Below are 24,532 nucleotides of genomic sequence, written 5' to 3' on the forward strand. Positions count from 1 at the left end.
GTGTCCTACAATTTAACTCAATCTGACACTACCTACCCGGAGATGGCATCAGGTCCCACAGGATAAGGGCTCAGCCCTACCAAACTGCCCCCGACCCCCACTTCTGATGCTAAGCGCAAGTCCAGGCTGTTACCAGTGTTTCTGACTGACTGGCTATAAATCAGAGGTTCCCACTGCCCTCCTTGGCTTCAATTCATTTGTTAGATCAGCTCCCGGAATTCAGGAAAACTTCCCAGATTACCAGTTTATTATAAAAGGATATAACCCCAGAACAGCCAGATGGAAGAGATGCTTAAGGCAAAGTACATGAGAAGGTGTGGAGTTTCCATGCTCTCTCTGGGGGCACCTCTCTCCCAGCACCTTCACATGTTCACCAACCTGGATGCTCTCCTAACCCCACTCTTTTGGAATTTCTATGAAGGCTTCATGACAAAGGCATGACGGATTGAATCGTTGATCACTGGTGGTTGATTTAACCTCCAGCTCCTCTCTCCTCCCCAAAGGTCGAGACTGGTCTGAAAGTTCACAGGTTGGCAACTAGCTCCCATCCTTAGAGGATATAGATGCTTTCCAAAAATCACCAGATTAACATAAACTTGGGTGTGTTGAAAGGGTTCGTATTATAATATAAATAACAAAAGACATCCATTTCATCTTTATTGCTCTGGAGCTATTTCAGGAACAAAACTAAATTTATAACAAAAAAATAACCCATGGCTTTTATATAGGAAATTACAGGAGCTGTATGCCAGAAACAGTGGACGAAGACCAAATACATATGTTTAATCACAGCATCACAGAGAAGGGAAAAAGAGACATAAGCTTCTTTAGCTGGAAAATAAAATCTCATATAAAACTTCAAACTTCCGTTTAGGACATAGAAAGCTGGGGAAAGCATTACTCCTACTCCTATAACATGAAAAAGTCAGATAATCTACCAAACCATAACTTTTCTTAAAGCCATCAGAGAACTGAGGTTACAGGACAACCAATCGGACTGAAATTTAAGGGAAAACAGGCACCTCCTGGAGACATACAAGTTCTGGCTCATCTGTGGCAGAGGGAAAATGATGGGACCAACATCAAGGAAGAAAAGAAGTCAGGTACAGTTTTTAATGAATTACTAAAGGTCAAGTGTGGGTTCGCAAGAGCCATATACACTCAAAGGTTTTTCTCCACGGACCTCAGTGAATGCTCAGAAGAAATACTAGGCAGGAGACTAGAGAAAGCCTCTCAGTTCTGCTAGCCTGGAGAAAGCAGTCACTACTCTGGGAAAAAAAGGTCTACCTGGTTGCCTCTCTAAAAAATAAAAAATCTTAACCCCCTGGGGAAAGGGCAGCAAATGCAGGTCACTCCCAGGGCATTTGGGACAGGGTGAAAGAAAAATAAAACCACCCTTTTAGTGTGGGGGAGGGCGAGGATCATCTAGAAAGATCCACACACCCTCAGACCCAGGGAAACGGCCTGCTTAAGACTGAGGCTGAACCAAGATGGTAGAGAACCGCTCTGCTCCCCACCACCAGATTAGCAAATTCGCAGCAACTAGACTATTGTGGTAGAATATGCCTTGAGGCATAGGTGCAGAAAGAAGCTGAGGGAGGAGCATAAACACTGAGGAAATACTGTCCTCCCAGCAAACTAACCCTAAGCTGGAAAGCAACGCCAGAGGAATTTGAAGCCCGTGGTATGCCTAAGGTAACCATAACAACACTAATCACCGCCTAACTGACTCAAATTCCCACATTAACAGCCTAGCAAAAGAAGAGGTGTATACTTTTTCCAGAATAAATGCTATGTACCTCAGCCTCTACTGTTCGATATACATCTGGCAATCAATAACAAATCACAAGCAACACAAAAAAGCATGAAAAGCAACCCACTATCAATAGGCAAAGTAATCAATAAGACAAGACTTCAGATGGCCCAGATATTTAAATTAGCAGACAGGGAATTTAAAATAACTATGATTATGTGAAAAATGATATAAACGGATCCACTTTAACGTGGAGTAGGAGCTGCCATCCCAGAGGAAGCGCCTTCCAAGTCTTACTCCTCAAACCTTTGGAATGTTAAAACTGGGCAAAATAACCTTTGGACTGGGCCTAAAGCAGCATTGTATTCCAAACAACTGTTTGCAAAGATAACAGGAGAGCAGATGAAATTTAAAGATCTTCTTTAGAATTAGCACCACTATGTTAGCTTATCTGCACCTATAGAAATTCCTTCCTTAGCTTATTAACACTCACAGAAATTCCTTTCTTCTATTTAAGCAATTATTGCTCTTCCCTTTCTTACAAATACCCCTTGTCATCACCTCCTAATTGGAACACTATCTGGGTCTCCACCTGAATCAGTGCTATTCTTTTGGATCTCAAATGCTTGTTGCCTTTTATTTTTAGGTTAAGTATTAAATGTTCTAATGGGAAAGTTGGGCAGCAGGCAGGAACAGATATGGAATTTTAGCAGAGAAATGAAAACTGTAAGCATCAAAATGGGAAAAAGTAAAAAAATAAAAACAGAATAGAGCCTCCAAGAGTTGTAGGACAATATCAAATGGTCTGAGGTAAATATTTTTTAAAATATGGGAGTGTTCTGCTTATTTTTAATTGCTTTAGAGTATAATTGATTGCCTAAAGCAAAAATAGCAGCAATGCATTGTGGATTTATAGCGTGTATAAAAGTAAAATGTATGACAACAATAGCACAAAGATAGAAAGGAAGAATTGGAAGTTATACTGTTGTAAGGTTATTACATGTGAAATGATGTGCTATTACTTAGACTGTGATTAAAGATGTACATTGTAAAACGAGGGCAATCACTAAAAAAATAAAAGAAGAGGTATAAATAATAGGCCAACAGTGGAGATAAAACAGATCATAAAACATACTCAATCCAAAGCAGGCAGAAAAAACAAGCAAAGAACATGTGGAACAAATAGAAAACAGAAAACAACTGGCAAGAGGGCAGATTTTAATCCAACCATATCAATAACAACATGAAATGTAAATGGTCTAAACATACCAATTAAGAGACAGACATTGACAGGTTACCTAAAAATGTAAAACCCAATATGCAGTCTACAAGAAACCCACTTTAAAGATAAAGATAAATAAGTTATAGATCAATAATGGGGAAAAATAAACCGTGTAACCACTTACCAAAAGAAAGCTGGACTAGCTATATTAACATGAGACAAAATAGGCTTCAGAATAAGAAATATTGCTAGGGATAGAGAGACATTACCTAATGATAAAGAGGTCAATTCACCAAAAGACAATTTTAAGTGTATATTTCCTCCAACAATATAGCTTCAAATACATGAAGCAAAAACTGATATAGCTGAAAGGAGAACTAGACAAATCCACAATTACAGTTGGAGACGTTAACACATCTCTCTCAGTCATCAATAGAACAAGTAGACAGACATAAAATCAGCAAGGCTCTAGAAGACCTGAAAAGGGAATTTCCCAACATAGTTCTTGTCTAAGTAAATATGTGAATTCTGAGAAAAGAAAATTGGCACCTGCAATAAGACGTACCTCCCCAGGCAGGAGAGGGGAGAAGGACGGGGGAAGGCAGACTTCCAACAGGGGAAAAAAAGCTTTGGCTCCTCAAGTTTCACAAGACTGTATCAGCCCTAATATCTACTGTCAGTATCAGAGCTCAGTTAGGAACCCTCCCTCAGGTGCTGCCTGAGGCCTTTAGGACCAATTCCAACCTCCTTAGCAGCTAGATCCCACTCTGCATACAGTCCCACCCACTGTCCAGTCACAATGAATTACTTGCAGTTGCCTAAACCCTTGAGCCTATCAGAAAAACACACCTTTGCTCATGCTGAGCCCTCTGTTTCTAACACCCCTCTCCCAAATTCTTGGCTGCCATCTTTCTCTCCTTGCGCCACTAAGGTTTCCAATACATACTTCTGCCTTAGCAGCCACCTCACTCTGTTGCACTTACTTACCTTCAGTCTGTCCCAACAAGTTTGTGAGGTCCTTGTCTGTTTTAGCTGTTCCGCGTACAAGGCCTAGGACAGAATCTGTATTCAGTCCATGATCGTTGAAAAAATATATACGGACAGAAAATACCTAGAACAGAAAATACACAATAAACCCTATGAAAGTCTAATCCTTTGAGCCACCTGCTTCCTAGACCAACAGCAGAAAAGGGTTCACTAAAGAGAAGTAATCATTATCAAACTTGAAAGCTTCTGCACAGCAAAAAATACCATTGACAAAATAAAGAGGGAACCAACTGAATGAGAGAAGATTTTTGTAAATAGTAAGGAGCTAATATCTAAAATATACAAGGAACTCATGCAACTCAACAACAAAAAAACAAACAACCCAATTGAAAAATGGGCAGAGGACCTGAAGAGACATTTCTCCAAAGAGGACATAAAAATGGCAAACAGACATATGAAAAATGCTCAACATCACTAATCATCAGAGAAATGCAAATAAAAACCACAATGAGATATCACCTCACCCCAGTTGGAATGGCTATCATCAACAAGACAAATAGTAACAAGTGTTGGAGAGGCTGTGGAGAAAAAGGAACCCTCATACACTGTTGGTGGGAATGCAGACTGGTGCAGCCGTTATGGAAGGCAGTGTGGAGGTTCCTCAAAAAATTACAAAGAGAATTACCATATGACCCAGCGATCCCACTCCTGGGTATCTACCCAAAAAATCTGAAAACATTTACACATAAAGACAAGTGCGCTCCAATGTTCATTGCAGCTTTATTTACGGTGGCCAAGACATGGAAACAACCAAAATGTCCTTCCATAGATCAATGGATAAAGAAGTTGTGGTACACATGAAACTTGGCAGTAAGAAAAGATGATATAGGAACATTTGTGACAACATGGATGGATCTTGAGATTATAATGCTAAGCGAAATAAGTCAGACAGAAAAAGCAGAGAAACATATGATTTCACTGATATGTGGTATATAAACCAAAAACAACAAAAGAACAAGAAACAAATGAGAAACCAAAACTTATAGACACAGACAATAGTTTAGTGGTTACCAGAGGGTAAGGAGGAGGGTGGTAGATGAGGGTAAGGGGGATCAAATATTTGGTGATGGAAGGAGAACTGACTCTGGGTGGTGAACACACAATGGGATTCATAGCTGATGTAATACAGAATTGTACACCTGAAATCTATGTAACTTTACTAACAATTGTCACCCCAATAAACTTTAATTTTAAAAAAAGAAAACAGGAATGCCTATGTTTGTGAAAAGATTGGCCAAATAATGTGAGTATGGCCAATAGAAATTTGTGAATTAAAATAAATTTTACTATACCTGAAAAAAAAAAGAGCGTGATCAAAAAAAAGAGAGAAGGCAGTCTGAGACATTGGTTTCCATCATTTTGTCACAGCATTTGTTCTTTAGGTAACAGGTGATAAAGGAGAAAAAAATGACAAAAAGCTACTATGACTATAATAATGGTTTTTAATTCATTTGCCTTTAATTAGTCACAACAGTACCTACACACATTCTCAATAAAAAGCAGTGGATTCTGTGTGAGATGCATTCTTTATACTGTCCCCATAGAGTAGATTTGCAGACCTTCTATAATAATGGGATGAAAATCACTGATACAAAGAGTTCATCATTAACCTACTGTCTCCAGCTAGGTAGTCTGATATTTGTGGGGAGGGAGGATGCAACAAAATTCTACCAGAGTACTCTCTTTGAATTGGCTATCCTTTTGCCTTCAATTTTTATTCAATTGATAAAAGAAATGATATGTGAAGAGCACACACAGTTTGATCAGTCTCTCAGTCTGTCTTTCTCTAACACACAGTCTTTGAAATCACTGTTGAAGAAAATTTCCATTAAATCAGTCAGTACCCTATAAATTCCTGTCTTAAAAAATTAGTATTAAACCCTGCTTGTAAGAACACAACGCAGCTTTCTAACAGGTTTTCATCCTAGTTTCCAAGCTCCTGCAGCACATATTAAAGGAATTCAGAAGACCACTAAAATTTCCTTATGAAAATTTAACCATGATACTATTACATGTAATTTTTTTGGGGAAAAAAGGAGGTTTCATAGTTCAATTACAAAGACGATTTTACAAGCTGCAGTTAAAAACTCTTATAATTGATGACTATGGAAAAAAAAAAATTCTGTTAAGAAATACTCCAAAATCTTAACTGTGGTGAAAACACAGAGAACTTTTTCTTTTTTACACTTTTCTGTGTCTTATAAATTTTCCACAATGAATATGCATTGATTTTTTTAATGCTTAAAGTTTAAAATATATATATATATATATATATATATATATATATATATATAGTACTTTAATCAAATAACAACAATTATGTGACTCGTTACGTTGGTCTTTTTATGAGATACCAGGAAACTCAAGATCAAATTCAGCTCCCAATCTCTGAATAAATACCCTCACTTTTCAGAGTTACTTGCTATCTAGTCTTTTCAATAACTTTGGATTTCTATTTCTTTTTAACAACCTCACTGCATCTTGCATTATAAACCACCACAATTACTATTTAGAAAGAGATATGATATAATAAATACTTTAATAAGCAGTCCTTTTACTAGTATTATGTTCATATTGTACACAAATAACTAAAACTCTTTACAAAGATCCAAAAAAGCTAACAGAGAAAAGAGAAGTAATACTCACCTGGGAGGAAATATGCAAACATCACAGTTTCATTAGCCGCCTCGTCATAAATGGCCAGGGACTGAGAAGAAAATGAAGTCTCCACAGCAAGGCTTAATTGCACTTGTCTGTTTTGGCCATTTAATCTCTGCAACAAAGATTAAGAGGCAACTTATCAAAAAACAAATCTAGTAAGCAACAGGACAATATTTCACTTTGTGGAAAAAAAAAAAAAATCTAAGTTTTGCATGCCCAGCAGAGGCAGCACTCGATTAGTGGAAGTTCCATCACACCCACAGCAGGGGTGTGTAACTGAAGCAACCAGCCCAAACATGTGTCAGAGAACTAGCCGGTCATCTCAAACATTCATGTCTAGACAGATGCTACTCCCTGAGTCCCAGGTCACCACAACACCGTTTGCACCACTTTCATAGAAACATATCCACATCCTGGAGAGGCTGTATCACGAAGCACAGAGGACAGAGGTCGGGAAATTTCCTATATCAAGAAGTGCCAGGGAGGGCAGTCATAAACACTGGTATTTATTTTTGGTCTGCAATAAAAAAATATGTCCACAGCCAAAGAGGGAAGGAGGAAGACAGGAAAAAACGACACTTGTGGTTTTTCAAATATTTGTCAGAAAAGGAAAATCAAATTTAAGAACATGAATGACAATATGAGACCAAAGTCAGGAAGTTTAGGCATCATCACATCATCGGCCCTGAGTAATGTGGGCTGTCTGGGCAGTTTCCTAAAGGGCTTCACAGCAAGCAAACAGATGTGAAAATGATCTCAGAAAGCACTGGTAGGCTTTCAAAAGTTTGCTCCTCCCAGATTTTCAAATCAGGGAGCCACTTTCAGCAGTCTGCTATCACGGGTGCAAGATTTGCTCCCTGCTACCGTATTTCCCCGAAAATAAGACCTAGCCGGACAATCAGCTCTAATGCACCTTTTGGAGCAAAAAGTAATATAGGACCCGGTATTATATATTATATTATATTATATTATATTACATTACATTACATTATATTATATAAGACCCGGTCTTATAGTAAAATAATACTGGGTCTTATATTAATTTTTGCTCCATTACATTACATTACATTATATTATATAAGACCCGGTCTTATAGTAAAATAATACTGGGTCTTATATTAATTTTTGCTCCAAAAGACGCATTAGAGCTGATTGTCTGGCTAGGTCTTCTTTTCCGGAAACACAGTAGTCGCTAGCAGTACTTCCCCCCCACCCCGCCCCATCCAGGGCAGAGACCAAATATTTTAACTGTGTCACCAAGCAAAAACAGCCCAGTGCACACAACAGGTACTCAAAAACATCTGTTAAATTAAACATTGATTCCTACTCATACTGACCATTACATAGTGTGGTTCCCAGACTGTTTGCTTAGTGCTTAGTGAAGAATTCTCAGAGTTTCACAAACATCTCCTTCCATTTATGACATGAGATGATCAAACAAGACGACAGGATGTGGAAACACTAGAAAAAGCCCTAATAACAGGAGCACCCCTTCCCTAGCTCCAATAGGTCAGCACTCCAGGCCCAACACTAGGCAATCCCACATCACCCCCAAGAAGCTCTGGTCCTGCCTTCCCATCCTCAGAGTCTTGCACCCCAATATTTCTCTGAGTCACACACAGCACAGGTCCTCTTACCATCAGACTCACACTTAAGTACCTCATGGTCTCTCACACAGTCAGTCTCTCTCTCACTCATGGAGTCACCCTCACACTCGGGGTCTCACACACTCAGTGACCCTCACACCGAGTCTCCTTCCTACGAACAGCATCTAGTTCACACTCAGGGTCTTACACACTCACAGAGTCACCCTCAGACTCAGTTTCACAGTCTTCCAGTCCAGGATCTCTCTCTCTCTCTCTCTCTCTCTCTCTCTCTCTCTCTCTCACACACACACACACACACACACACACGGAGCGTTTCTCACATGCTCTCCCAGTCCAGGAGCCACCCTTCCGCTTGAGGTCCCTCTTAACGCGCACAGCGTCATGCTGTGGGACGCTCTCAGCAGCAGCGTCTCATGCTGGTCCACCCCGCGCCCTTTCCCGGGCCCACCCCGCACGCTGCGGCGCTGGCGGGGGCCGTGTGGAGAGTTCGGCCCACAGAACGCGGCCCTGCCCGCTAACCCCACGCGCGCGCGAGGCCCGTTACCTCGCGGGGGTCAGGCGCTGCCACGATGCCGGGTCTCGCCGCAGCTCCTCTCCGCGCGCCTGCTCGGGCCCCGCCCCCGACACGTCACCCGCCGCCGGATCGGGATAGCGCGCGCCACGTCGGGACAGGGCCTCCTGCTCCGCGTTCGGCGGCAGGCCTGGCAGAGGCTCTTTTCGGTCCCAGCTATTTGGCGCCGCGCTGACACACCCTTGTGTGCCGTCCAGATCTCTGCGTGCACTTGGCGGCCAGCCCCAAGGCCGGCTGCGCCGGGGCCCACGAGGGCTGTGACCTGGGACCAGCCACCTTCGCCAACTGGAGTGACACTCCCTGACCCTGCACGGAGGTACTCTGGCCTCCGAGGTACTCAGTACTCAATACGGGACGCTGCTACTGGGAGCTCTAACCGGCCCCCACGCCCCACTCCCAGGGGAACCCCATACAGCTCACACCGGGAGTTCTACACAGCCTCGGTTCACAGCCAACTGCCTAGGGACCCTAGGGAGACACAGACGCAGGACTTGTCCTCCAGACCACCACACATCCATTGAGGCCCCCACAGACACATGGGCACTGCTGGGCTTCCATAGCCAATCCTGAGCCTTCCTGAGGCTCAGGCTGGAGGACACTTTTGAGTCCTCTTTTTGCCTGACCTGGCTGACACCCCTCAGGGGGCTGCACCCTCCTACCTCTTTGTGTCCCTCTGGTTGTTCCTCTTCCATGTCCTAGGGCTGTTCCTCTGGTGGCTATGGGGCGCTATCTAGGGCTTTACGACTTCACCGGCAGCTGAGCCATAGCTTCCTGTTCATACTTCCAGCATGACTTTCCTGAGCCATGGACTCATTTCCCCCGGATATATGTTCACAAACTATATCCTCTGCTTCCAGACTGACCATACCCAAACACTTGCTCCCCGCCAAACAGTGACCCAGCCAGAGATGGACAGCACCCTGACGCCTCCTCCTTCCGCCCCTTAGACGCTGCATCTCATGGTTTTCTTCTCCCCAGCCTTAATAGCCTCCCAATCCCTATCCTGCTTCCTCCAACCCATCCCCACAGGGTAGGGGGTGCTCCAAAAATACAGATTGGAATAACTTCATAACTCCTCTGCCTAAAACCCTTCCATCTTCCTCCCTGTAGACCTGAGATGAAAAGCCCTTGTGCTCTCTGCTTCAAATACCTTCTTTAGGTATCGATGACAGTTTGTATATATTTGGAGTCATTAGTCTGACCCTTTGCCCCCTGGATCAGTTCCTCCTGGCTCCCTGGAGGCTCAGGACACTTGTGTCACACAGTGGCAGCCAGCTCACTTGTCCTTGCAACAGCTACACATACAACCTTCCAGCTCCCAGACCGTTGGCTTTGCTGTCTCAAACCCAGTTACAGCAGCCCGCCAGCTGAAAGCCCAGTATGCACCAAGCACTTAATTGGATGTTCTCCAACACCACCGGTGTTCCTCAGGACTACCCTGCAGGGTATAGTTATTCATCCCCATTCTTCAAATGAGCAAACTGAGGCTCAGGGAGGTCAGGAGACTCCACAGGCTATTTGACGAGCTCATAGAACTCAGATTTGAAACCCGGTCTGCTGTCCTGAAGGCTGCTCTGACTCCATGTCCTCTCTGCAGCTATGAAACCAAGGGTGACATTTCAGCTGAAATGGGTCAAGGGTGAACGAGTGGCTGCAAGGCCACCATATGGGTGTGTGCGTGTCTGCAGAGTTGGGAGTCAGGCTGTGCAGGGCCTGGGGTAAGGGTTTGCTCCCTTTCGTGTTGTCATCCTTTTACCAAGGCCGGTGATGCAGCTGGACCTGCGTATCCCTAGGCATCCTCACCCTCTCTGGCCCACCCCTTCTCCCAGGTTTGGCCAATAGTAATTGGTGTGGTGAGAGGGTTCAGCGTGCCCTCTAGTGGCCCAGAATGCATCAAAGCCTGAAGCCCAGGCTGGTCCTGCCCTATGGAGGCAGGAACCAGGGCTACCACCTCAACTGGCCCAGGCTCGTGGCTCTGCACCACAGATTTCAGGCCTGGGTCCCATTCCTATGTATGTTTCCCTCTCTCAGACTCTCTGTTTCTGTTTTTATCCATCTCTACTTGGTCCCCAGTCTCTTAGTCCTTGTCTCTGCCCCTCCTGGCCTCTGTCCATACTGGTCCCAGTCTAGTGTCTCTTCCTCCCTCAGTCGTATTCTGTCCCCAAAGCAGGACAGATGGTGGGCAGATGAGGGGAAACAAAATAGAGGGGTGGTGTCTGGAGCTCTAGGTTCAAAGGATGCTGAGACCGGCGTGCTGAGAGAAAAGACTGGGGAGTCCAGCCAGGGTGACCTGCAGGATTGTCCTTGGTACCCAGATCTGAGGTGGCATGTGGGGCCTGCTGAATAGACAAAAACAGGAGCTACATTCCAACAGGGATGTTTCAGGTCCCAGGAGGGGAAACAGATTCCAGAGGAGGGGGCAGGAGGATGAAGCCTAAAGAGGTGCACAGGAGCTACGCTTTGGTGCTGAGCGCCCATCAAGGCCCCAGGAAGTCTAACCCCAGATTACCTACCTCTCTAGCCCCCTTACCCCTCCATTACCTCCCTCCTCTCATGCTCAGAGCAGAGCCTAGGCCAGGGTACTTTACAGCATCCAGAATACTTTTATTGCCAGAATCGAGGTACAGCCTGCTCCGAGTCCCATGCAGGACCCACCACTCAGGAACGAAGGGAGAGAAAGATGCTGGGTACGTACACAACAGAGAAAATCTGGCTCCACAGAAACCTTGTGGGAGAGCAGCACAGTCTAGTCTCACCGTGGCTTTGGGGCCCCGCCCTAGAGGCTAGACCCATGTCTTGGCCTTTGGTTGTTGCCGACTTGGAAACCAAGCCCACCACAGCAGGTCCAGATTCTCCAGCCCTGCTATCAAAGGGAGATCCATGCAGCACCTCTGAGACAGACAGAAAACCCCCAAGGGGGCTCCAAGGCACCTGGCTCTCACAGGGGCCCACTCAAGTGTCTGAGCTAATCCCTGCACACTAAACACCACTGAGCTGCCTGGTGGAGGTAGGTGCTGGGCAGGGTAGGCAGCAGCCCTGTCTCCTTTGAGCCCTGTGCCAGCCCACTTGGGTGCTAGAGAAACCCTAGGGCAGGGTGGCAACATGGGGTTAGCAAGAGGGCAGTTCAGGGAAGCTCTGAGTCACCTTGGCTGCTTCCTTGAATTCTTTTTTCATGACGATCTAAAAGGCCAGAGCACGGGGCCTTGCTCTTCCTTGAACCACAGTCCCAGGGCAAAGGGAGCCAGCATCAATACTGTGGGAAACAGCCCAACCAAGGGGATCAGAGCTCCTGGGACACAGCCCCCAGAACTGGCTCGAGGGTGAGGGCGGCATCTGCTGTCCAATCCTGAGCTAGGCTGTTTTTGGAGGTGAGGGAGGTAGGAGTGAATACCCAGGGCCTGGGAACCACAGAGGACACAACCCACCCCTGCCCGCAGGGGGAACTGGGCTGCCCCACAAAAACCAGTCAGACTGTGGAGCAGCTAGGCCACAGAGAAGCCCGCAGCTCCAGCCACCCATGGCCAGTAGAAGGTCTACCTGTGGCCAGCGTGTGGGAAGGATCACCTCAGGGACCAGGAGCCCATCCCTGGGACTTTTGGGAATCGGGACCACAGTTCAGCCATATCCCTCATGGAAGGCTAAGGGGCCAGGGCCTGGTGCGTGAATGTGAAAAGGCCACAGGGGTAGGAAGAACACATGGCCCCTGAGTTGGGGATTGGATCCAGGTGCCAGCCAATCCACCCGTGGAGCCAGTCCTGAGGTCACAATTCCATCATCAGCAGCAGTCTTTCCATTAAGGGTCCCTTGAATGAGTCCAGACTATTTCTTCCTTCCTCATTCTTAGAGAAAGGATAAGAAACAGTATTCCCCATGGCAGACGTTTCACACTCCAAGTCCCAGGGCCACGGATGGTCAGTCACAAACTACTAAACTCATGGGCTATAGCAGCCCTGGAGGCCAAGAGAAGCAGCTGTGGCTGAGCTATCGCACAGCCCTGCCTAGCCCAAGAATCAGGGCTCAAGGAGCACGCGTTTCAAATAGGCCAGGGTAGTGGCATTGGCTAACATCTCAATGTGCTCACTGCCTGGCAGTGCCTGCAATGATACTTGGTGCTCCTGGCGGTTGCGCCAGGTCTGGCACTGCAGGGCACTCTGCAAGTTCACAGTGCCATCGCCATCACCAAAGTAGATTTTAGGGTCGCTGTCTGGGAAGTTCTCATAGTAGAAGGAGTCTGGCGTGGGGACACCAGTGCCATAGAGGCAGTGCAGCTGCACGCCAGGTGGCACCATGGCTTCAACCAGCCCCTCCGTGTCCTGCCGCATGAGCCAGCCATCTTCAAAGCCAATGTCCTGGAAGAAGCGGTGATAGTCGCGCAGTGTGTAGTTGGTTGTGGGTGTGCGCACAAACACCTTCTCAGGGGACCAGGTATAGTTGTAGGGCAGCAGCCAGCTGGTAGAGACGGCAGACCGCTGCTGCTCCCGGATCTTCAGGAGACTAATGACTGGGATCCGGTTGTTGTCCCCTGCAGGGAGAGGGCTCCAGTGAGTGTGCTCAGGAATGCAAGCTGGTGGGGCACCATGTTCACCACCAAGGACCCTGCTGGACCCCAGCCAGTGGCCCAGTCAGCGTACCAATATCTCTCCACTGTTACCATTATAACTCCCATGCCTGCACTGGCTTTTACTGTTTCCCTTTAGTTTTGCTACATCCGGGAAGCACCCAACCAAGATTTGTTTCTTTCCTTTTGCATTTTGTCACCTGGGATTTAGGCAACACACACTCACATGGTATGTGACTTATCACTGGGCCACTGACTTTATGGAAGGTGAATCAGCAAGTGGTCAGCTCACAGGCACTTCCTCTTTCTTTTTTATTTATTTTTTATTACATTGAGCTATGTAAACATTCTTCCTAGGGTTAGGCCTGCTGCCAGCCAGCCCTGGTCTCATACCAGTCACCTACCTGTCACTGACCTGGACAAGGCAGGAGAGGAGGCTGCAGACAAAGTGAGTCCTTCTCACATAGGAACACCAATAACACAAACACACCCACCAGCCGGTGAGACCTCCAGAGGTTGAGCTGGAACTTGGGAACAGGAACCTCTGATCCTGTTCAGGACCCATGGCCACCCATCATCACTCTACCTCTCTGACTGACCGTAGGAAAACAGCTCTGCCTGGTGGGGCCTGGCTCTAGGACCTCCAAAGAAAGAGAACCCCTTAGCTAGGGGTCCAGGACTACCACCCCTGCCCCACCCCTGCGCCTGGACTGCCAGGGCCTGGGAGAACAACTTCCCAGCATCTGAGGCAAAGCTCTAAGAGGACTCACAGGGAAGCTGCCCAGCCAATCCAGGATCACTACTGGGACGAGTACTGGTCTGAACTGATCATAACAATCAGTTCACCAACAAGCAGGTCAGGCAGTGCCAGTGACTTGAGGAAGAAAGCTCATCAGATGCTTGGCACAGCTCTGCCTCACGGCTCCTAAAGTGAGGGGCCATGGGACTTACACCCAATGCTAGCAGAGGGAGGAAAGTCCTGTGGCTGCAGCTGGCAGGTTCTGACAGTTGTGCAAAGGCAGGTGGACTGGGGAAGAATGGGGAAGGAGATGGCTTTCCCAACTGCCTAGCAAGCAGGCCCCAACAGGTCTGCACCTGCTTCCTCCCTGTGTTGCCCACAGGGGTTCCCCGCTGCTGCACATGGAGTTGTAACTCATAAACAGGAAACTGTAGTATAGTCTTCCTTCTCTGGGGCAAAGGTGGAATCAAGTGAGGATGCGGGTAAGAGAGAGGGAGGAGACTCCCCAAAGAACTCTGGGTCAAAGCAAATTAGGCCCCCCAGGCCTGAGCACAGTGTGTGTACACATGTGCACCAGCAGCTGTATGACCAACAGGTCTGCCACTCCATGTACATACAGTAAGATAGTTACACAGACAATAAGGGTCAACTGGAGAGACAACATTAGGAGCAGTGTTGGATTCTCTTTAGCAAAAAGAGGTATTTTGAAAAGAATACCATTCTGGAGAAAGAAGGGTTCAGACCCAAGAGAAGAGACGTGAGGATGGCCCAGGAGGATGCTGTAGAGGAAACGAGAAAATACCACCCCCAACACATCCCCCCATGCTGGGCCAGGCAGGGGCTTACCTGAGGCCAGGACGCGCAGGGTTTTGGCCACGCCCCCCCAGGGTGCACCCAATGCCACGAAGGCACGAATATACTTGTCCTTCCACGCCTGTGGCTGCCGCTGCAGAAAGTAGAGCGTGTACATATTGCCCATACTGTGGGCAACCAGCACCACAGGGCCCCCATACAGCTGGTGCATCGCCTCGATCATCTCCTGGAGGGCCAGGAAGTAGGGCCCGTTTTCATCTGCAGGCCAGAGCCAGGCAGGAGTCAGGCAAGAAGGGTCCTGGCACCTGAACCACTGACTGTTTCTCAGGCCAGACCCAGGACTAGTAGGGAGAGTGCTAAAATCCCAGTGGGAATGGGCGGGTTTTCCCTCAGGTGCCGTGAAGGTAGGAGACAAAGGGGCTCTTTTTCCCTTCCTCAGACTCACTATCTTTCCCCAGGGCTCAGAGGCCCAGAAAGCCTGGGGAGAGGGGTGGGGAAGGACAGGACAGATTGACCAGGGGTGGTAGCTGTCACCACTGGGCAAGGCACCAGAGGTCCAGGTGTAGGGGAGAGCCCAGGGCCTGTGGTGGCTGTGACCTCCCTGTCCCCACCTCCTAAGACCTCAGGTAGGAAACAAGGGTGACCACTTACTTGGGGCTCGGCGCCAATCATAGGGGGCTCCCCGGACATCCTCACCCCGTGTGTAGCCCCAGCCCACAAGGCTTTCCACCATGGTGTGAAAATAGGAACCTGTAGACAGAACTGCATAGGATTACAGAGGCTGCAGCCAGTGTCACCACCTATACCACCCTTGCCAAGGAGACTGTGACATCTACTGCAGGAAGGTCCCTGAAGGAGTGCTCTGTGCCCACATCGATCAGAGATAGGTCACAGGTTACCCCTTCAAAAAAACAGGGTTCCTCCTACTCTAGGAGTCCAGCAAAACCTCCATCTGGCCCCGTTCCTGGAAAGCATGAGAAGGGCTACATACCGACACTGCTTTTGCTGGGGTCCAGGAACTCCAGTGAGAAGGTCTGCCCAAAGCCGGGCACGTGCACATCCACACCATCAGGAAACTGGGTGGCCCGGGACGTTCTGTTATACACGAGCCTATCAGGAGGTGATATTGAGCTGGTGACACAGAGGTGGCACTGAACTTGGGTGTCTCTCAGTACTGCCCTGTGTCCTGAGCTGTACTCCCTTCCCACCCTCAGATTTGGTCAGGTGTATAGGGGAGACCAGAAAGTAACTGTGGGGGTTCAGAGCCAGTCACCGGAGATGTGCTTCCATGGTGTACAGATTATTTTGAGCTAAGGGCAATTTTTGCTTGAGTCAGGCTCAAGAGAAACTTCTTCCTCTCCCTTTAACTACCTAGAAGAACTTGACTTAGGAGCCTTGCCCATAATAAGAGATTATCAGCGATCTCTTTTTGGCCCACCTATATGAGCAGGTCAAACTTCTATTTATTAAACATCTGCTCTTCTTATCATTCTGCAGTGACCCTTTGAAGCCCCCAGGGCATCTTACCGCATCCCTTTCTGTCTCTAAACCTCTTGTGCATGTGGGGTCTCTGATTCTCTCATGTACGTGGGATTTCCACACATGTATAATAAGTTTGGTTATCTTCTCTTGCTAATCTATCTCACATCTATTTGATTATTAGACCAGCCAAAAGAACCTTGAGGGTCAACGAAAGTTTGTTCCTGCCCCACATAACAAGGCAAGTTTATAAAGCACAGATCAGAGTGAGGACTCCCACCAAGGCTCACTCCAAAAATCGACCCCAGGACTCCCACTGAGACAGTATTCCCTTCTTCTCAATGTCACTCACCCCGAATGTAGGTCTTGGTTCTGGCTGAGAGGGAAGTGCAGGCCTAGCTCTGCCATGAACCTCACACTTGACCCCAAAAGGCAGGGAGGCTAACCTCACAGGCTCCTACCGCTCATCCCTACAGACCCAGGTCCTGTCACTACTGCAACATATCACAGGGCAAAGGAGACAGTGAGAGCAGCACACAACAGAACCAGACCAAGAGACAGCCAGCTCCTTGGCTGCTACGTGGGTGGACAGGCAAGGCCGGGGTAGTGGGAGCAGGAGGAAAGCCTTATGCCAGGCCTGGAACCTGCTCTGGCCTCCCCTGATACCAAGGAGGCAACTGTGCCTGAGAGAACATAGGCTCGACCTGGTGGGCCTGGGTTCCACCCCCACTTAAAGATCAGCCACAGAAAGCTGATAAGCTCCCCCACATTGACCCAAATAATATGTCCTGGGGGCCTACTATCTCTAGGGCAATCTGTAGATTATCCGAATGGCCACTCAGCAAAGTGCAGAAAATAGTTCTGGAAAGCAATGCAGCTCTATATTGGATGAAAGTCTAAATAGGTCACAGGAGCAATGAAGGTAGACGAGCCCCTCTTGGTATCAGCCCACACCTCCAATTGGCAGTACCTGAGACCATGTCTCTGGTACAAAAATAGAAATGCAGATCAACAGCCCAGAAATAACTCTGATCACACACAGAGGAGGAAGAGTCAACAATGCGGGCCTCTTTTAAGATTACAACTGGGAAAGTAAAGTTCCAGGAAAAAATTTTAATTTGTTAAGATTACATTCAGCTCACACCTTTATTGAGCACCAGTTGTGTCCTAGGTTCTATTGCTACAAAGATAAAGGATGTATAGTCCCTGCCTTCAGGGAGCTCAGTCTGGGAGGGAAATAGCTCAGGGTCACACAATTCTAGGTTTGAATCTTGGTTCTGCCCCTTATGAGCTGAGTGACCCTAGGCAATTTTGTAATGGATTTGAGCTTCCAGATTTCCTCCACTGCAAAACAGGTTTGAAAACAGCACCTGTTTCATAGGGTTGCCATAAGACTAAATGAAAGAAAGTATGTAAAATGCACAGTGTATATATTCAATAAACAGTAATTCTTATTATATGGAAACATCCTTGGAAACAAAGTTTGCCGAGGATTAGAGGAAACAGGCAGGTGGCATGGGGGAAGGAGAGGTTAACAGCTTGGGAGAGGCAGGGACCTAGCTTAGGTTTTAAAGGGTGAATGGGAGGGAATTTATCAGGCAAAGGGTGTAGAAGTAGATTCCAGGTTGAAAGAACAGCATCTGCAAAGGCATGGAAACATGGCATGTCCCAGGAAGAACAAGAAGCTGAAGGGGCAAGTGTGGCCAAGCCAGAGGCAAGGGAAGGGGTTGGGGCCACATTGAGGCTATGAACAGGGGCTAAAGCGTAGAAACCAGGGTTAGGACTTGAGGCACAAGGCATGGAAAAGAGACGGTACGGTCAAGAGCAGTGGGAGAGGGAAGAAAGTTCTGTCTGAGATTGCAAAAGGTGGTGCCTACCAGAGCGAGGAAATGGGAAGGGAAAAAGGTCAGTGACCTTGCGGTCTCTTGAGGTGGGGGTGAGGTGAAAATGGAGTCTGGAGACCTCCTTAGGTTGAGCTGTTGAGCAGCACCCCGTCTGCGCCCCAGCTCCCACCTGATATTGTCGATCCAGCAGTCAATGATGACAGGCAGCAGCAGTTCGAGGTTCAGCCAGAGTGTGAAGTAGCTGTCCGTTTTTTTGGAGCAGAGGTAGTGCACAACCTTCGGCTTGTCCAGCTTTGCCTCCAGCTGGTTGCCCAAATCACCAGGCACTGTAGCAGGGCACAGAGCATTCATGAGACCCTGGGTCCGACAGGCTGGCACCTTCAAGGCTTGAACCCAAAGGCCTTCCACCCACAGCCACCCCACGCAACAGAGTTGGCAGGGCCTTGTTCACTCTGACCGAAGGAATGAGAAACAGGACAGAACACTGGGCTACTTAACCCATCAAAATTGAACCAGACAAAGCACTCCAAGACAGGCTTGTGGAAGGAGCCCATGAACAGAAACACAGTTGAAAGAAGCTCATACTGGCACCTGCTGACCTACCAAAGTCCCCAGGACTTGCTAAAGGCCACAGTACAGTAAGGTTTCACAGGGCAGATCATCTAGAGGGCCCTAGCATCTCAGCACCCTTGGACCAAGTGTTGGAGATGGCTAACCTGAACCAACACACCATTCTGGCCATAGCCCAGTGGTGGGTGGGGATGAACAGGCCTCAAGGATGACTTCTCTCTACCCAAGCTGGCCTATCGAGTCTACACAGAGCCCTGGGTGGCCTTGTGACACTCAAACCTATACCCGTTGCTTCACTGCCCAACATTCAAGGCACTTTAGGGTCTATTTACTCTCAGTGACCTTTCAGGCTTCACCTGCTCCCACATGCCATGCTCCCGACACCTCCCAAATTCATTCCCATTTAGGATCCATGACCACAGAGTGAACAACCAGAGCTTGGCTCTCCTAGGCATTCACTGGGCTCAGACTGTGAACCCAGCCCAGCAGAGGGCACGCCCATCCTGCGCACCATTTCAGTGTCCTCAGGTCAACCACGGGAGACAGGCATAGCAATTGCCTTCACCTCCTTTCATGATTTAGGTACAGAAGTGGGGAGTCCCCAACATGACAGGCTCTGGATGACATGCCTGTGGACTGGGCAGGGGAGTGCAGAGACCTTGGTCATTATCTCCACCAAAGGAAATGGCTGAAAGAGGAAGTCACCAGATCTGCTTTGCCTGGATGTCTTTTACCCTGGTCAGGCTGTGTGACCTCTAAAAATTGTATGGTCACTTCCTGAACCCCCTTGTGCCTAGAACTAGGACAAGAGCCATCCATGTGCCTTTCACCTCAAATAACACTGAAAGAGAATGTCATTATGCTCACTTTACAGATGAAGAGACTAAGGCTGGGAGAGGTAGAGATGGCTTACTGTAGCCCCTTCCCCCTGCCCACGGTCTTCTTCTATGTCACTTTTCTGGCCTCTACTTCCTCTACCACCAACTTGAATCCCACCTATAGAGGCTGGTCACCCATGGGTGCTGATTCTTTGGTGGCCAAGGGCAGGTCCCTGCTCTGTGCCCAGGAATAGCTTGTCCACTGCCCACCATGGATTTTCCTAGGATTAATGCCAACAGCCTCACTCTCTGAGAAGCTGGGCAGGGCAGGATTTCAGTTGCTCTGTGACTCTGGGTTGGGCCTGAAGCTCCTCTGCTGTGACCTAGGATAACCAAGAACTCAGTACACTAATGAGTGCAGTTAACACCAATCCAGGAGAAAAGGCTGCATGTCTTTCAAGGACCACAAACTTCCCAATGCCACACCCTTTATACCCAGAACTCCTTAGGCCCACCCATGGCTCCCTGAGGGCCCCCAGGATAAAGTCCAGATGACCCAACCAGTCACGAGCTTACATAAACCACTCCTCCCCGCACAACTCCCCTCTAGAGAGCCTGGACTGCCTCCCTCCCTCTGATATGTAGTTCCCTCTGCCAGGAACTCTCTCCTGGCCACAGCTCCAGCTGCTTACTCCAGGAAGCCTTCCCTGACTGGGTCAGTGGATTCTCTGTGCTTGCCCAGCACAGACCTCATCTCTGGGGATTATCCTGCAAGTTTAGGGAAGGCAGGGCCAAGTCTGCCTAATTCCCATAGTGAACCTGGGCCCAGCAGCCTCCTGGAGCATTTCCTGGCCCCAAGCTCATGGTGGGGGATTCCTTAGAACCAAACTGCCTGCCAATCCTACCCTTCTGTGATCTGCATCATCCCCTTTAAAATACTCCCAGCGGAAAGAACATAGGGGTCATACTGCAGCAGACTCAGTATGTAACATATACCTCAGCATGCCTCTGCCTTCAGGAGTCCTGGTTGCTCACCGATACACTACCTTTGGGTGAGGACAGCCTGCATTAGGCATTCAAGGCCCTCAAGACAGAGATCTCATCTCTGCCCACCACCACAAGGAAATGCTGTGGCTCCTGTACAGTTACCGGGGCCAGGATCAAGGGGCAGGTAAGCAGGAGAGGTCTCCTAATCCCAACATAGCTTAGTTCAAGCAGGGCTGGAAGGGTAAAAGTACTGGCATGCTTCCTGACATCTGTTCATAGCCATTGTCCCAACTCTTACCTGTCTTTAGTCATCCTCAGATTCCCTAGGGCCTTCTCCCTCAGGCACAATGTCACCCATTTTATAAGTTTGAGGGGAGCCCTCTCTCCTCAAAGGAGAGCAATCCTTCCCCAAAGAGCTTCCTTCCAGCAATGCCCTCTGTGTGAGGCTGAAAGGGTTGAGGGAGGCAGCCTCCTAGCCAAGCCCAAGTTAAAGCTGTCTCCTGGGGGCCAACTCGGAGGCCACCTTTCCCCAGCACTGGCCCTCAGGAGTGGGGCAAAAGGACCTGTTCTTTGCAACTGAAAAATGGGGATAAGGCGAGGCAAGATTTGGGCCTTTTGTGGATAGGAGAACCGATGGAAAACTGCACGATAACCTTCCCACTTACCCCCATATTCTACAGGGAATGTGACAGAGAGGTTGACCACACCCGCGCCCAGTATGGCGGGAGGTGGACGGACCGACCCAGGTGACACGACAGTCATACGCTCCCCAACTCCGTGCTTAGAACAGATGCAAACTGGGAAGACAGCCCTCCCTCTTGCCCCCTGTCCTGCCCGACGCACGAGCGAACAGACCCACGATTGGACGCGAGCCTCACCCAGGACCACCGGAGGGGGACGTCCGGCGGGGAACGCCGGGTCTGCGAGCAGCAGGAGAAACAGGAGGCCACCAGGGAGCAGGGCTGCGCCGTAGGGGCAGAGGCAGAGACCCATGGCGGGAGATGGTGGGTCCAGGTCCGAGGTACGGATTCAGTGCTCCGGGCTCGCGCCTAGGCCGGGGCGCGGCGACGCGCTTAACCCCGCCGCCCGCCACCACCCACAGCGATCCGGCCAATCACGATACACCTCTAACAAACGGTCTGCCAATAGGGACTCACCGCCAGGCGCGTCCCTCCCAGGCTAGATTGCCGCCCCGCCCCTGCTCATCCCGGGCCAGCTCTCTTGCCCATGCTGCGCGCCGAGCTCATCGATCGATCGAGGCCCAGCTGGGTTTCTATGCTCTCCGCCACCTACCGGGCACACCCCGCCAACCACTGCTGGGTACCCAACCCAGTCCTCCGTAGTGGAAGTTTACGCTCCGCAGCGCCTCCGTGACCTGGGATCTGGAACAGGTCGGGCTGAGCGGCGATTCAGTGCTCGCCGCTGCTGAGCGACCCGGGTCAAAGCAAGGGGAAGGAGGGAAGAAGTGAGTCCCAGGCAGTTCTAGGGCCTTAGGGGACCAGAGCTGACCAGGACCTTTGCGCAGTCCCCATACTGGTGCTTCGCACCCGACCCCAGAGCGCCTGGGTTGTTCAGACAATCCCGGCCCAGGCAACCCCCTGCCGCCTGCCTCCCGCTCCCGCCACCGGCGGGGGGTTAGGAATGCGGATAGGAGAGGCCAGGTTAGAATGTTTCGTTTTTTGAGTGAGATGTATGTCCGCCCTTTTTAGGGGCCCGGAGTGTGGATTTACCCTGCCCAATCAAGCAGTTCGCACGCAGTGTTGAGTACTCGAGGCTTGAGCCTCGACCCTGCGCCATGACCCATCGGTAAGTTCCCCCGCAGAGCGGGAGGGATGTTGGGACCTCGTGGTCCCCCCACTACTCCCACCCCCAAGCAAACCTGGGGATCCAGAGAGGATACAGACTCCTTGAGTGAGGAATTGGGGGTGAACAGAGGGGATAGAGACTTGACAGCCGGTAATTATGCCAGCATCATGCATCGCTCTGGGAGAGGGGGGGCCATAGGTTTGGAGACTGAAAGTCTTGATCCCACACTCCCTCCCGACGGCCAGTCACAACCTGGTCAGCTGGTCTCAAGACCGCTATTCTTCCCCTTCCTTCCTTTCTTCCTCTCACTCAGTAATTGACCCTTTCCAGACTCTCAGAGTGCCCCTCAATGAATCTGCTCACTATCTTGGCCTGCCTCTCCTGTGTCCTTATACTGAAACACACTGGTGGAGGAGGTAGCCTCCTCTTTTGAGGTCCAACTATGTCCCACCTCAGGCCCTGGCCCAGTGACACTCCTCCCCACCAAAAAAAATTAGCACACCTACCTCCCTCGCCTCCATCCCAGGCCCCAGCAGGGGGTTACTGAGGACCAATCTAGCAGGGACAGGCAGGAGACCAGAGCCAAGGGTTAAGTGGGGAGAGGGTAGGGAACAAGACAATGCTTTGCACTCTGCACTCTGGCACAGTCTGAATGTCTTGTCAGCCCAACAGCCTCAGGTGACGCTGAGGGCCATCACAGGGTGGCCCTGTCCTCAGGAGCAGTTCCTGAGGTGCTCACTCCCACAGCCCTGCAGGTAATAGAAACCATGGCCATTAGGGGAGGGGTTTCCAAGGCTTGGTCAGTAATGTTCCATGCTGGCATTGTGAAGAAGGGTCAGAAGGTGAGGGTCCCCCATTTCACATGATCCCACTATCCACATGATGGCTGCAGACCTGGGGTCACCCTGGACTCTAAATACCTCCCTGACTTTCGGTCCCACAATCAGATGGTCACCAAGTCTTGCCAGCTCTACCCTCCCCAAACCAGACTACCCTAATCCCCACAGTAGCCTCCTCACTGATGTCCCAATTTGTCCCTTATTCTTGTGGGTTGTTCTCCACATACCAGGTTGAAATCATTAAACATTAAGCCAGGCCCTATCACTGTCTCTCTAACCCCACTCGTGACCCTCCCATTGCATTCATCATATGCATTTCACTGATAGTGAGTGAGGACCCTGCAGGGTACTCTGACCATCTCCCGCGATTTCTACTCCCCCCTTTCTCCAGCTCTCTAATTTCCAGCCTCAATGGCTTCCTTGCTGCCTAGAGCAAGACAACCTCATTCTCCCTCAGGACTTCTGTACTTATTCCACTAGGATCACTCTGCCACCCCAACTTTTGGGAACTCAACTGAGCTCTGCATTTAGGCCTCAGTCCAACATGACCATTGGCTTTGAAGCAGCCCCTGCCTGGCTCCCATTAAAATACAATCACTGGAAGAGCAAATCCTTCACATGTCCTATTACTGTCGTCTCCTGGGTTACTAGTTACCACCAGCACAGTATTTGGCACACAGCAAGTGCTTAACATATGTTGCATGAATGATTAATACACCCATTCTCTACCTTCCAGGATAGGGTCCTGGTGTCTGTCAGACCTGGAGAAGAAGATAAGGGACTGAGAGGTCCACAGGGCTGGATGTGAGTTCTGGAAAAGACTGGGAAAGAGGGAGGGTGTTCCTGTGGAGGGGAACATTTTGAGCAAAGACCAGAGGTAGAAAATAAATCCAGAGACTGAAGAGCCAAGCCAGTTGTGGTATCTTCCTCAGGTGAAAATCCAGCTAACAGCCTTTACCCCTCCTGTGTTACTGGGCTCTTTGCATTCCCTCTCCTTTGCCCAAGCTGCAAGCTCCTCTACCTGGACCAGGTGGGTGGATGGGCTTGGGGCAACCAACCAAGACCAGGGCTTCTGAGCTGGTTTGGTAGCCATAGCTGAGCCTATTTGGAAGCCAAGTGAGTCTCCTAAAGCTAATGGCTCATCACGCTTCTATTCCTCTGCTGCCAGAGCCTCCCTGGAGTCATGAGAGGCCAAATACTGACCCAATCATGACTGAA

The 24,532-nt window shown here is 49.0% G+C and overlaps 2 protein-coding genes and 1 long non-coding RNA gene across 11 annotated transcripts in view; 1 reads left to right on the plus strand and 2 right to left on the minus strand.

The window, feature by feature from the left end:
• Positions 1–9,922, minus strand: part of SLC7A6 (solute carrier family 7 member 6) — a 29,932-nt gene extending 20,010 nt beyond the window's left edge. The window contains exons 1-3 of one of the 5 annotated variants that reach the window (XM_019756569.2): positions 9,521–9,922; positions 6,669–6,795; positions 3,963–4,086 (exon numbers count right to left, since the gene is read on the minus strand). The gene's annotated coding sequence lies outside the window, so the exon portion shown is untranslated. Of the gene's footprint in view, positions 1–3,962; positions 4,087–6,668; positions 6,796–8,020; positions 8,463–8,485; positions 8,508–8,610; positions 8,774–8,834; positions 9,196–9,520 lie in introns of those variants that run through there. The other 4 variants (XM_019756548.2, XM_074314686.1, XM_074314687.1 and 1 more) reach the window with 4 other exon arrangements.
• Positions 9,923–11,441: 1,519 nt separating this feature from the next.
• PLA2G15 (phospholipase A2 group XV) lies at positions 11,442–21,785 on the minus strand. Of its 5 annotated transcripts, none has more exons than XM_019756576.2 (6): positions 21,548–21,777; positions 18,464–18,620; positions 15,963–16,081; positions 15,623–15,733; positions 15,005–15,229; positions 11,442–13,383 (listed from the first exon to the last, which is right to left on the minus strand). In XM_019756576.2, exons 1-6 carry the CDS (start codon positions 21,660–21,662, stop codon positions 12,872–12,874), a joined length of 1,239 nt encoding a protein of 412 aa, XP_019612135.1. In that variant the 5' UTR covers positions 21,663–21,777; the 3' UTR covers positions 11,442–12,871. The 5 variants fall into 5 exon arrangements, with proteins under 5 accessions (XP_019612135.1, XP_019612142.1, XP_074170800.1 ...); XM_019756583.2 differs by having other exon boundaries at positions 15,623–15,721; positions 21,548–21,774; XM_074314701.1 differs by having other exon boundaries at positions 13,216–13,383; positions 15,005–15,104; positions 15,623–15,721; positions 21,548–21,784.
• A 124-nt stretch (positions 21,786–21,909) lies between these two features.
• LOC109460845 (uncharacterized) lies at positions 21,910–24,189 on the plus strand. Its single transcript, XR_002139578.2, has 3 exons — positions 21,910–22,060; positions 22,379–22,475; positions 24,051–24,189. It is a non-coding gene; the product is annotated as an uncharacterized LOC109460845 (long non-coding RNA).
• The last annotated feature ends 343 nt before the right edge of the window (positions 24,190–24,532 follow it).

This window comes from Rhinolophus sinicus, linkage group LG11, assembly GCF_036562045.2.
Source record: "Rhinolophus sinicus isolate RSC01 linkage group LG11, ASM3656204v1, whole genome shotgun sequence".
Classification (NCBI taxonomy): Eukaryota; Metazoa; Chordata; class Mammalia; order Chiroptera; family Rhinolophidae; genus Rhinolophus; species Rhinolophus sinicus.

What these genes read in the sequence shown, in the direction of transcription:
- PLA2G15 (XM_019756576.2), bottom strand. Translation starts at nt 21,662, where the DNA reads ATGGGTCTCTGCCTCTGCCCCTACGGCGCAGCCCTGCTCCCTGGTGGC. An exon ending in TGCTGGATCGACAATATCAG is followed by an intron (nt 16,082 to 18,463) that starts GTGGGAGCTGGG and finishes ACCTCCTGATAG; the next exon opens with GCTCGTGTATAACAGAACGT. An exon ending in TGATTGGCGCCGAGCCCCAA is followed by an intron (nt 15,230 to 15,622) that starts GTAAGTGGTCAC and finishes TCTGGCCTGCAG; the next exon opens with ATGAAAACGGGCCCTACTTC.